The 13,312-nt window shown below is 38.6% G+C and overlaps 1 protein-coding gene across 1 annotated transcript in view; it reads right to left on the bottom strand.

The window, feature by feature from the left end:
* Positions 1-2,232: 2,232 nt before the first annotated feature.
* The window catches only part of LOC124605841 (mitochondrial amidoxime-reducing component 1), a 118,117-nt gene continuing 107,037 nt past the window's right edge, over positions 2,233-13,312 (bottom strand). The window contains exons 5-7 of the mRNA XM_047137771.1: positions 11,955-12,172; positions 7,131-7,205; positions 2,233-2,703 (exon numbers count right to left, since the gene is read on the bottom strand). Of these exons, the coding sequence (XP_046993727.1) occupies positions 2,577-2,703; positions 7,131-7,205; positions 11,955-12,172 (420 nt within the window). The 3' untranslated portion in view covers positions 2,233-2,576. The remainder of the gene's footprint in view (positions 2,704-7,130; positions 7,206-11,954; positions 12,173-13,312) is intronic.

Below are 13,312 nucleotides of genomic sequence, written 5' to 3' on the forward strand. Positions count from 1 at the left end.
TCGTCGACACAGAAATTCTGGCTGTAGAGAAGCACTATCACATCCGCTTGTTTATAGAAGCTGTATAAATACAAAAACATGCGAATAGCTTCAACAAGAAAGAGGAAAGCCTTAAGGTAAACAGATGGCGAACGACCATTGCAGGTAGCAAGAGGAGAACCACACCAAAAATGACCGCGGGGAAGCCCTCGGATGTTGACACACCAGGTACCTATAGTCTGCTGCCGTGAGCTCGGTACCAGTTAACCACCTGCAATGGAGGGTGAAGCTTTGACAATGCCAGCCACTTGTGCTGGTGAAACGTCAGTAAAATCGTCAGATGAGTGTCAGCCATCGAACTCGAGACAGAAGCCAATAGGCAGTTTGTCATTTCTGATGAAGCTGTATTGAAATCCCTATGGATTATACGAGGGTGGTTCAGAAAGTAACCTCCGATTGGTCACAGTGCGGGTTGTGGGGGGAGTAGCGACGCCATCTGTGCGTTCACGCACTGAACAGGTCAGTCGGCATCAAGCTGTGGTCGAGTGAACGTCGTACCTGCGCTAGTTTAGTTTTTGTGGCAGTTTGAAATGTGTGCTGCAATACAAAACCCCGCCAAATGTGAAGTGCGTGCTGTCATAAGGTTTTTTTACAGCCAAAGGATATTCTGCAGCAGCTATTCATCGTGAGCTTTGTGCCGTGTACGGACCAAGAGTTATGAGTGAAGGAGTTGTCCGTGAATGGGTACGTTTATTTAAAAGTGGACGAGAAAACGTTCATGATGAAGAGAGGAGTGGTAGACCATCATTGGTGACTGACGAACTCGTTCAGACAGTTGATGCAAAAGTTCGTGAAAATCGACGTTTCTCAATGTCGGAGTTGTCTACTGGTTTTCCACAGATTTCTAAGGCTCTTGTATGAGATAGTGACAGCAAGATTGGGTTACCGTAAGTTCTGTGCACGATGGGTGCCCAAAATTCTTACCGACCACCACAAAACTCAAAGAATGGCCTCTGCATTAGACTTTCTGTCATGTTATGAGGACGAAGGAGAACCATTGTTAAACAGAATCATGACCGGTGACGAAACCTGGATTAAGTACGTGAACCCTGAGACAAAAGAACAATCAAAGATGTGGGCACATTCAAATTCGCCTACCAAACCAAGAAAAGCCTCGCAAGATTTTTCTGCCAGAAAACTGATGGCAACGGTGTTTTGGGATGCCAAAGGGGTGGTGTTGGTTGAATTCATGGAACGTGGTACGACCATTAATCAAGACATGTACTGTGAAACAATAAAAAAGTTACGACGGGCTATACAGAACAAACGCCGTGGTATGCTGACTTCCGGTATCATTTTTTTGCACGATAACGCCCGTCCTCACTCTGCTCGCAGAACAACGGCCCTTCTTGAGTCCTTCAAGTGGGACGTTATCAACCATCCACCTTACAGCCCAGACCTGGCGCCAAGTGATTATCACCTCTTCATGCATTTGAAGAAATGGCTCGGGTCACAGCGGTTTGATGACGACGAAGAGCTCAAAGATGCGGTCACAGGCTGGCTCCAGGCACAAGCGGGTGATTTTTATGCAGAAGGAATTTCAAAGCTTGTGAAGAGATACGATAAGTGCCTCAATCACTACGGAGACTATGTAGAAAAATAGTGCAAAGATGTAGTTGTAAGATGTATATATTAAAATATTTTTATTTAACTTGGTGTATTTTTTAAATCAACCGGAGGTTACTTTCTGAACGGCCCTCGTAAATAAAAGAGGTATCTGTATATCACTGAAAATGAAACCACTTAATTTCACAGACTGTCAAAGAATTTGTAACTATTGACAGGGGAAGGAATAATTTTTGATTACTGTAAATTTAAATCCACAGCACTGCACAACTGGCTGACAGTAGCACAACAAAACCGTTCAAACTTCATCCGATTCAGCCAACTATTACCGTGCTCCTAGTTTTGAAGAGGTCTACAGCACAACAGATCCTATCACAGTTTTGCATTATGCAGTGCTATTAAGGGGCTGTGTTGTTATTCCCAAGAGATGTTAATGCACAATTGTCTAATATTCACCCAGGATAGGCTGTCATCACATCTCATGACCTGCCAATTCTTAACATCAACTTTTGGCAACAACAGCATCTTTTGCAACATTTCCCTTTTTTATGGCATTTTCCTTCATAGCAAATGTCATCTTAATAACAGAGGATTCTCTTATTTTTACAATGATACTGCATTTATATAATTTTTAGTCTATTTATTTTGTAAATGCAAGGTTACAATCTTTGTAGACTTTCAAAAAGTCTCTTTTTATAAAAATGTGTAAGAGCTGCCAGACAATTTCTGGACTGCTTTTAATACAATGGAGTTCAAGTAAGTACTCTTCAGTTTAAAGAATATTCACTCCTCTCCAACACAAACTTATAAAAATATGACAATACCCGTAAAATTGTACCAGTGCCACTCTTCATAGGTGCAATTTCCTTGTACACAAATGTTTTTATGGCAACTTACAAACATCCCATCAGTTTCATTTTTATGTATTGGTATTTAATTCTTCTCTACGACAAGCAGAAATTTCTCCGTCTTTAAGCAGGAACAAAGATCTCGTCACCAATTTTAACAGAACCACCTTGGTGCAGTCCCAAATACCGACCAAGTACTGGTGCTTCCCCTTCAATAGCCAGTTCTGACTTTTTGGTCACCTTACGATATCTGGAAAAGAAACCAATATATTTTCAAATTTGGTAACAACAAGGCAATAAGAATGATACATTAATTAATGGAATATCGTGTGAGTTGCTTAGAACATTTTACTGTACATGATTATGTCACAAAAATGAAAACAGAAACATACTAATGCATAAAATAACATATACCAACAATGAAAGGTTGAATTTATGACTGATCACTTTCATACAGTCTCGTGCAACCTAACTGACTGAGGCCATTAGTACTTCATGCTCTAAATTGGGAAAATTGTTGACACACAAGGGGAAAAATGGCTACGTGACAGTGTCAAGTTTCACTGTTCTAGTAGGTTGGGGAGGGGAGCACTCTCAGTACAATATTTATTTTCTCAGTTGCCTATGCACAGAGTGCCAATACTGCAATTGATATGGAACAATGTCAATAAAAATGGATGCAGAATATTTAATAGAACCACTGTACATTTTAGTGTCTTCAAATAACATTTCTCTAACTACCACTCAGCTCTCAATCTGGACCCAAAACATACAATAATATCAAAGGCGTGTTCCTCCTCAATAATAACATATTCGAGTCCCAGTAATTCCAATGCAGTCACTGCCTTTAATGCTGCAATACACACAACAAAAGCAAGGTTATGGCATACTTTAGTGTTAGACAGCAGAATGATACTCCCAAACAAAATGTTTCATTCGAATATCCTTTACACACTTAATACCAAGTAGCATTCAGTAACATGTGTCTTCCACATCTACAAGTATGTGGCCATTACTGGAGGAATCCTGAACCAAAACCATGTAACTTTTCCTGTAGGGTGACACACAGTAGTGTAGTGTACATTCTAATTTATTTATTTATTCTTCTTTGGGCAAAATCCATCAAAAAGAGAAATAATTCCAATGACTGCCTAGACAAAGAAGTTAGAAAAACAATGAAGACAGATAAAGGCCCAAAAAAGACATACTAGAAGTAGTAACAAAAGTGAAATTGGAGAAAAGTCTGATTTAAAAGTTTAAAAAGTGGAAGTCATTACAGCTGAAAAAAAAAAAAAAAAAGAGAGAGAGAGAGAGAGAGAGAGAGAGAGAGAGAGAGAGAGAGAGAGGAGAAGATTCTGACAGTCTGCAACTTCATAGGGGACAGAATACCAGCTGTTAAAATGAATATCAGTGAAAATTCTGGTGCTCTACCATTTGAAAACCGACTGTCAGAAATAGATGCCAGTTCTCCATAAACAGAGTGTTCTTCTCAGCTTTAGGGTGATCAGCAAAACATACCTTTTAACATTGATAGAATATTATTCTATAATAAACTGGATGAAGAGATTAAACTACAAATTATATACAGCAGGCCATGCAAGCCATCGAGGTCATTTCCCTAGTGAAACTAAGACCAAAAGATTGCTTTACTGTGATTATCATCAAATTACATTAAAAAGGGTCAGAAAATGGAATTATTTGATTATGCTATTCCCTGCTCTAAATGCAGTATACTGTGTTGTGTGCTGGTTATTTGGAGATGGAGAAAATACATGGTGGGATGCGCAAATTAATGATTGGCTAGGTCTAAGCCAGAAAATAAAAAGTATGTGAAACTTGCTCTACACATTTAATGGTGTGCATTACTTACAGAATGTGGAAACGTGGCAAAACCATTAAAACAGTTTCTGTTGAAGGGTATGATCAAATGGATGTGACAAGAATATTAGCTCCACATCAAACTGGTTTTCACAGCCATCTTGAGTATCAAATAAAGAAACAAAGTGGTAATTTCTTAAACATAATACATCTACTCTACAGACATGATCCTCTTCTGATGGCATATCTTTCTAATGAAAAAACTGAAACAAAATGTTTAAGCCCACAAATTTAAAACCAGATGATACAACTGTTAAATGATTGTGTTTTAGAACAGAAATCAGTGAAATTAAACAGCCATTCTTTTCAATTATTGTTGACACAGTCCCTGATGAATCAAGAAAAAGACTAATTTAGCATTGTCTTAAGACATTTGCACTTACACCTACATCTAAACCTACATCTACATCTATACACTGCAAACCACCATGAAGTGGATGGCAGCGGGTACCAATATGTCCCATTGTACCAGTTATTAGGGTTTCTTCCTGTGTAATTCACATATGGCGCACAGGAAGAATGAGTGTTTGAATGCCTCAAATCTTATTCATAGGACACTGTGATATATCCCAACAGTAATCATTTAAAGCCGGTGCTTGAAACTTTTTTATAGACTTTCCCAGAATAGATTACACCTGTCTTCAAGAGTCTGCCAGTTTAGTTCCTTCAGTATCTCTGTGCACTCTCCCACAGATTAAACAAGCATGTGACCATTTGTGTTGCCCTTCTCTGTATACATTCAATACTGTCTAGTACGAGTGCTTCACCCTTGAGCAATATTCTAGAACCGGTCGCATGAGTGATTTGTAAGCAATCTCTTTTGTACACTGATTGCACTGATTTGTGTCCAACCTGAAAGGATGCTACCTCTACTATGGAAGAACTCCTAGATCAAGTAATGTAAATAAGGGTTGCCAGCCTCGCTTAACCTAGGGAGACAGTGTTGAACTTCACTACTAAAAACCAATAACAAAAAGCCCAGTAGCTATTTAACTAGTTCCAAGGAAAAGCCTGATCACTGTACTGGAAAATGTTCACCACTAACAGTTCCATACACCACCTTCAAGTGGCCATTAGCAATTATTGCTGATAATCACACAACAAAACTGGGACATAGTTCAAAGTGAATGAGGAAAGAGTCACGCAATACATTAGTCCCAAATCAGCATGGAAACTAATTAAATTTATTGACATAAATGGACCCTAGCCAAATGTGTCGCTGTCATCACACACCACCTACAAGTAGCTAATGGCTCAACACTCTGATCTGAGGTCTCTGTCTTTACCCAACAAGTCCACACTTGCTAAACCGCAACACACTGAGGAAAAACAGAAAGATCCTAAGCAGAATTCCACACTCACACCTGGGAACACAGTTTGGATTCTGTCAGGTTTCTGTTTAGCACTAAGTAACTTGGGCGATCATGAAAGATCGCCCTGTACCATACACAATAAAAATGCTGCTACTTCTTTCTGATTTCTGCTGGCCAACTCCCCATTTTACGAGTTCCAAACTGCTTCACAAAATTATTTAACATGTAGGCCTTTCAGCCAAACAGAATGAGGAGCAGAATGTAGGGTTTCTCATTGGCTCTCCTGCTACTGCCTCAGCTCTTCTGTAAGGTGCTGCCTCCTTGCTGGGTATTTCGAACTTTTTCTGCAATGTATGATGGTGTAAGTGGTAGAGCTTTGAAAATACTTGTCCTTCAAATCTACCTAGTTGGGTCAGACCACCACCATTTAAGATTAGGGAAAACTCCCTTTCCCCCTGCAGCTGGAAACTGGCTGAGGCAACTAAAAAGGAGGAGGAGGAGGAGACGACGACTACTGTTTAATGTCTTGTCAATAATGAGTTCATTAAAGCAGAGCACAAGTTTGGATTAGGGAAGAATGGAGAAGGAAAGTGGTCATGCCCTTTCAAAGGACCATCCAGGTATTTGCCTTAAGCAACTTAGGGAAATCGCAGAAAACTTAAATCAGGATGGCCAGACATATTTGACTGTGCCACCCTTCCGAATGAGAGTCCAGTGTGGTACCTACTGCAGTGCTACTCCACTCACTAGCATGACTACGAAGGAAAACTAGGTTAGCACACATGGATGGCTAGGACCTAATATTTTACACTATTAAAGAAGGAAAAGAGCTCTAGAGCTCCATCAGTGATGACCCTCAACATCATTCAGTATTTTTCACTAGCTTGGATGGATGTGAATGGCAAGAAGAATCAGCCATGCCTCTACTGTAGGAACCACATTGGACATCACCCTGCAGCAAAATTGTAAGAAATCTAGACGAGGATAAGGCATCAGGGATTTTGAACAAAAAATGGGTAACAACTACAACACCGTCTCTCTCAGGAAACAATTCTGTTAAAGTTACTGTAAGACTACTGCTGTATTAACACTAAACAAATAGAGGGCACAATGTCAACGGAGATTATTTCACTTTCTTTTATAACTCTCGGCCAACATCATAATTTTTAGTATGCTGTCGAGCGTCAGGAGCCTTGGATTCTCCGTATATAACTTGCACTGAGCAAATCTGTTTCACAAGCAGTTTTGAAGAAAAATCAGAAATTTACTTTCCAAGTATTTTAAGAAGAAATCTATTGGTACCTTAATAACTCATTAGAAGCATGTATTAGTCAAGCAATTTCTTAGCCCAGATATTCAAATGTTGTACACTGCATTACAAAATCCAAAGCCAAAATCTAAGACCAGCTGTCATTCTGAATTTTATATGTCACAAATTAAATATAGTCAGTTTCTTCTAAAAAAATTAAGATATTGCTTTTCTTACTTTCTCAAGGTCCTCAAAGGCTCTAAATCATCAAACTTCTTAACTGTGTCTGGGTGGACAGTTGTCATAACACACCTGCAATGTTCAAAGCAACTGTTAAGCATATGTCACAATACAATTATATTTCAACTTTACAATTTTTTAACTTATTGACAATTCTGACCAAGAAAACAACTGAACATTATAACATCCTGCTAAAAAAAAATTTCAATGCTCGGAAGCAATAGTTTACCATTAAAGGGTGTGGACCAATATTCAAATCCCAAGCAAGACATAATAATTTCTACAATGAACCACTTACGATTTTCAGATTTAGGCACCAGAAGTTTAAAATCTATATTTTACAGATGAACTTACATGCTTATCTGAAAGAAAAGACCTTGTTGACAGCCCACAGCTGCACAAAAAATTCAAGATTTGTTTGCTGATTGTGAATTCTTAGAAATAAATTTTATTAGGTACAGCAGTACTATACCCATCAGTGACATGTGAAAATCTGCAGTGGAGTGCAACTCAAACCCAGATTTCCTGCTTATCACGAGTGATCACCTTAACCACTTTGGTTATCTGTACATGCTCCCCAGGACCAATCCAAACCTCCATACGTCACTCTGTCTAGACCCTTATGTCGTAGTCCACTATATTCATCACCTAATGCTCATCAACATCATTAATTACAGAAGCATTTACAATTCCTCATTTGCTATCTCACGTATAAAATCAACATCCATCTTCAACATAAAAGTTTTCTGGATACAGTCTCACATCTCGTAAAATAACTGTCACTGAACAGAACACTTTTAGCCTTGGATGCAGGGGCCTCCCTCCACGCTGTCTTAAGAATGCAGCAACCATGGTCAAAACTTTAGATTTAGACAAGACGGAGCATTCAACAGTGTTGGCGACATCACAGGCAAATTTTTGAAAGCTTATGCCCTAAAACAATTGTTCCAATAAGACCACAGTAAAATGCTGCATTTAGTAACAAGTATAATAACAAGGACGTTTTTTTCACTTATGGAATTGTGTGATTCAGTCAACACTAATGGTGTCCTTATCTCTTAAGACTAATGAATTATACCTGGTTATAATCTTAACTACAGTCTATGTGCAAAATAAAACTGACCTGGAAAATATTTATGAGTGTGATATGGAAATGACCCTTGTTAATGAATGTCACGATTACGATGCACCAACTGGAAGCCGTCACATGCTTGCACATGCTCATCTCCTGCCTACTCTGGCAAAGTTCTTTTCTGTTTTATTATGTTTGACTGAGTGAGAGGAGTAGACATTAAGTTGTCAGTTGTGGTTTATGGGTGGTGGCAGTTTAAAATGTGAATCTTTCATTGGAGACATTCAAGTGGCCCTGTCTGTCTGACATAATTAAAATGCTCCTCACCAAAACAATGATACAGAAGTTTGATCATCTACAAAATTAAACAAAGATTTTAGTTACTCAATTTATTCCATAACAATGTAAAAGAAGTGGTTAAACAATCATTGACAATAATAATCAAGAGCCTTGGCACTTCGGCATGGGATCTGGGGTACGAGTCAAATGGATGTATATCTGGATAAACATTATTATTTGCAGGAGTTGTACTGTGATTACCAAAAGTTAGAGTATAAATATAGAAAGCACATAGAAGGGTATGCATTTGCTTCTATAACTGAAGTCGAAAGCATGTTTAAATTCTAGCTGTAAGCACACCTTCAAACTGAAAACGGAAATTATTGAACATCATTAAAAGTGCTCGACTGTCCCTACAATTTGCAGCCCGATCTTGCTATACTCATACTCTAAGTGGTTGGTGAAGTGGCTGTGGAATCAGTCAAAGGATCTGTAGCAAAAACATCTGACTAAGTTCAACTTAGCTGGATGTAAGCCACTTGCTGCTGAAGTGCAGTCTGCCTGAGAAGGCACCTGCCTAGCCAGTAACTTTCTACAGTCTGCTTCCAACAAGGAAGACTTTGTTCTCTGTGTTTTCTGACATATGCTAATTTTGATTGGCTGAACAATAAATATTCCAAAAGCTGACCAGTGAGAATTACAGTTAATCCGTTACAAAACTTGTTACATTTGGTGCTAAAAAACTTCGTCATTTTCTTTCCCCAGCTTTGTCTACATTCACAGGCCAACCAACGCAGGTGGACCTCTGTAAGGACTGCTGTTTCTTGCTACCACTCCTAAATTTTTTAGGTTAACTAGTGGTAGCTGTTTTTTCATTTCATTAAACATTCTGTTTTTGCAGTGGCCCAGATGTAGTGGCTATGTCACACATTCTTTAAGGGTGTCCTGAACTTTCCTGTTCCACTCCACTCAGAGGTGTTATCTTAGTGATCTGTGTATTTCAACAAATTCCGACTGACTGCCACTCTGTCCGAAATAGTGCTTTTCAGGGTCGCTGCAAAAAATGGCGTGAATACAGCTTGTTAAAACAGACTCCATTTTCCTGGAAAAATCTGGAGATATCTATATTGTGAGTTTAGTGCAACCAGTGCACGGCATGGCTTGCCTCAAAGCACAGGCCAGTCTCACCACCTGCACTGTTTATTGCATGTGCGTCTTCCACGAATTCTACTGTGCAGTCTTCCGGCTGGTTTATGACCCTTGGCGCATGCCCTCACTTACAGCCGAGTGCAAAATGCTTCCATAGCGGCTTCTTACTTAGTTGTACAAGCAGTTCGATACAGGAAATTGTAATCTACTTCGTTGAGTACTGGCAATCACTAGTACTGTTTCATATTTCATTCGGCTATGGGGATTAATTTATTCCTATTTGATTTGTATTTTTATTTCAGGTCTTATATCAGTTAAGGGACAGTTTGGGAAAACGGTCACGTAAAAATGTGTTGAGTGACCAGCTGAATGCAACACAAAATGGTGCTCACAATAAAATGGTGTGTGTTCATTGTTGAGTATTACGCGAAACACCATTTATGGAAAATGTGTGCGTGTGTGCAAGATTTGGAAGAGTTTTTGCAAAGCCCCAAGCGAAGTCTGTAAAGCAAAACTGGTTGCAAAATAGCTGTGTATTCTGTATTGTAATAAGCAGCGATTCCAGATCATCAGTGATTTTAATTAAGACTCAATCCTGCATCAGTCTTATTTTAAATATTTTCGGGGCCAGTTTTAGTTTGGCCAATCTGTAGATGAGAATTTTCTGTTTTTGTTCTTACCTTAGTGCTTACTGAGATCATTGGTCACATTCAGCTGTGTTGATAAGAGGAGTTTCCCAGTGAATATAGATACTACATTGGCATAAGGTTTATTTCGCAACTGTAAGTGTGTGATACATCTATATTGTGTAAGATTATATTTGTATGAAAGGTTAACTGGTGTTGGAGAATCACTGGAATGCAGGTGTCTGTGTTGTGGCTCAAAACAGAGTGCCACATGTGACTGCAGTGCACAAATATAAACAAACACACTAAATGATTCTTTCCTTTTTTGTCTCTCTTGTAATCCCACTAGATATATCAATACTCTCAAATGCCTCATTACACCTACATCTGGAATGCTCACTGCAAGCCATGATAACCATAGCATCTCCAGCCCACAAGCAGGCCATCAGCCAGCAATTTTAAGGCCAAATGGCCACATATCCGCTTTCAGTTCCGTTCTATGCATGCCTCTCCATGGCTACTGACAATGATTCTGCACTACACTGCTTACTCTTTGGACTGATTATGTTACAACTGAGCCAGCTTGGGATCTGAGTATAGTTATACCCACCTACTACCGTTAATTTCTACTTTGGTGGATTGTGGTTCAGTCAAGTGATTATTTTCAGCCTCACCTTTCAACAGTTCCTGCCGTAATTATACAAGCTGTGTTAATTACAATTATTTTCTTTCATAGTTCTGGAAAATTCATTTGATCAGTAACTCGTATTAAACACAAAGCATTTTTTCACTGTTGTTATGAATTCACTTTTGTGATCTAAATTGGGCACTGCAAGAGTATCACTAGCACACATTAGACAAATCACAATAAAAGAAATACTAATTACATATTTTACACCTCAGTACAGGAAATGGGTAAAAGTGTATATACATAAGATGACAAACTGTCCCCTCTCAAGTGTAAATATTCACCTGGGTGGCAAATCCATATTAGTTTGTTTCAAGGTCAATTTTTTTTAGTACTTTCGCAAGTATCAAATCTTTGTTTGAAATGTGGGCTTATCTTGTTCACATGGGTGCTATAATCCACATTCAAACTCTGATGTCCTACATTCATAGGGGACAACAGAGACATTTTACATGACCTTTAACTGTCTGTACTTGCAAATGCAACTGACAGATTTTATAAATTAAATATTGCAAGATCAAAAGTTAAAAAACTAATAGAAGTGGAAAATTCTTTCACTGCAGGATTTACTGCCCCATGGCTCTTGTTTCACTCATCCCACAGGAACACTTTCTTCTTCATAGTCACCCTCTTCCTCTGTCTAGCTCCCCTTCCTTATCCATTCCTCCACATCATGTGCTACACACAATTTCCCCTGCCTGTGGCCAGAATGAATTTACTGGGTCCACATTTCTATGCTGAGCACCTGCCGCCTCTCTCTCCCAGCCATTAGCAAACATTCCCTAATTTTCCTCACATACTCTGCTCCTCTTTCCCCTTACTTAGCCTCCTGATACAACTACTCACCCCAAGGAGAGGGAAAATGAGACAGACAGACAGACACAGACACAGACACACACACACACACACACACACACACACACACACACACACACACACACACACACACACACTATGAACAAATGAATGATAAAAACTATTTCTTACAGTAACTACCTAAGTCTTACCTGGTACATGGTTTCACATCTTTCAGAATAACATTTTCACCTATTCGTATCCATCCCCAATTGTCTTCTTCATATGGTGCTGTGCCACTGACAACGAAGGTTGGTCGGAACTGGCGAATTGTCAAAGAGGGAGCCACTTCTGCTGGGACTTTTTCTCTCAGATCCTCTAATGATGATTCTGTCATCAGCATGTAGCTTGAAAAGTCAGTATACATGCCCTGAAAAGAAATATTAATCAGCTGACACACTGGAAGGATTTTTAGAAGTAAGTTAATGACTTCTGATGTTATTGTGGAAGATGATCAACATTTAAATAGAATAACATTCAGACAGTTGTTCATGTTTTCATTCAGTTCTATGTGTAACAAACTTGCAAACCAGTTCATTTAATTAACTCTGCACAGCAAATATTGATGTATGTGCACACTAGTATACCTACTATTAGGTTACTGATCACTGTTCACACATATCATGACTGTTGTGAGACTACTTCACGATACAATTTTCGTGAAAGAATGAGGGTCTTGATTAATTTTGTGTTTGTAATTCTGTCAAGATTCTTTAATCACAGTACTTTTACTGACTAACACAATTGTGAATCGTGTCATTCTTACATAGAAAGTGAAGCTGGTATGATCATCACAATCACACACAGGAAAAATATATGGACATACAGTGTAATCGAAGCAGAGAAATTATGGTGAAAATACTGAGTAAATGTGAAAACATGCATAGTTCAGAACATTTTTCTTGTTTATTAGGTGTGCATCAATTGTCCATGAGTTACTCTTTTAGTCATGGCTTCACTCTCTACACACACCTACTTGAAACAATAACATTGTTCACACAATGAAGTTCAAAATGGAAAAATGCAACTGTCCACAACAGCAATTCACAGAAGACATTAGTTACAAAGAATTCACCGCCAATTAACAATGCTTGAAAAAGACCCCAGTCCTCAGGTATCATGTCAATTAGAAGTCTCGCCAAAAACTTACAGAATGTCTTACACGTTTCCCAAATACACTTCAGATATACATAGTGAAAAAGAAATATTGAAACATCAAGAATTACCTAATAAATTAAATGCATAAGTAATTCTATATGTAATTATTAGTATTGATTAGCAATTCTAATCACATATTTTTCTCTGAGTACTCATTATTTTATCTTTTGACTTGTTCTTATTACACGTGCACTCACTGTAAAAGCTGAAATTCTGCAATACTAAAAATTAGAAGTACAAAAATGGACGCTGTTTTGCGACATGATCTGTTTTCCAAGGGTAACACTGTTGCTCATCTGCAGAAAGTATACAACAGCATTCTTTGTTTAAAGTGGATGAAATATGCAGAAAA

The sequence above is a fragment of the Schistocerca americana genome, chromosome 3 (assembly GCF_021461395.2).
Source record: "Schistocerca americana isolate TAMUIC-IGC-003095 chromosome 3, iqSchAmer2.1, whole genome shotgun sequence".
NCBI classification, from domain to species: Eukaryota; Metazoa; Arthropoda; class Insecta; order Orthoptera; family Acrididae; genus Schistocerca; species Schistocerca americana.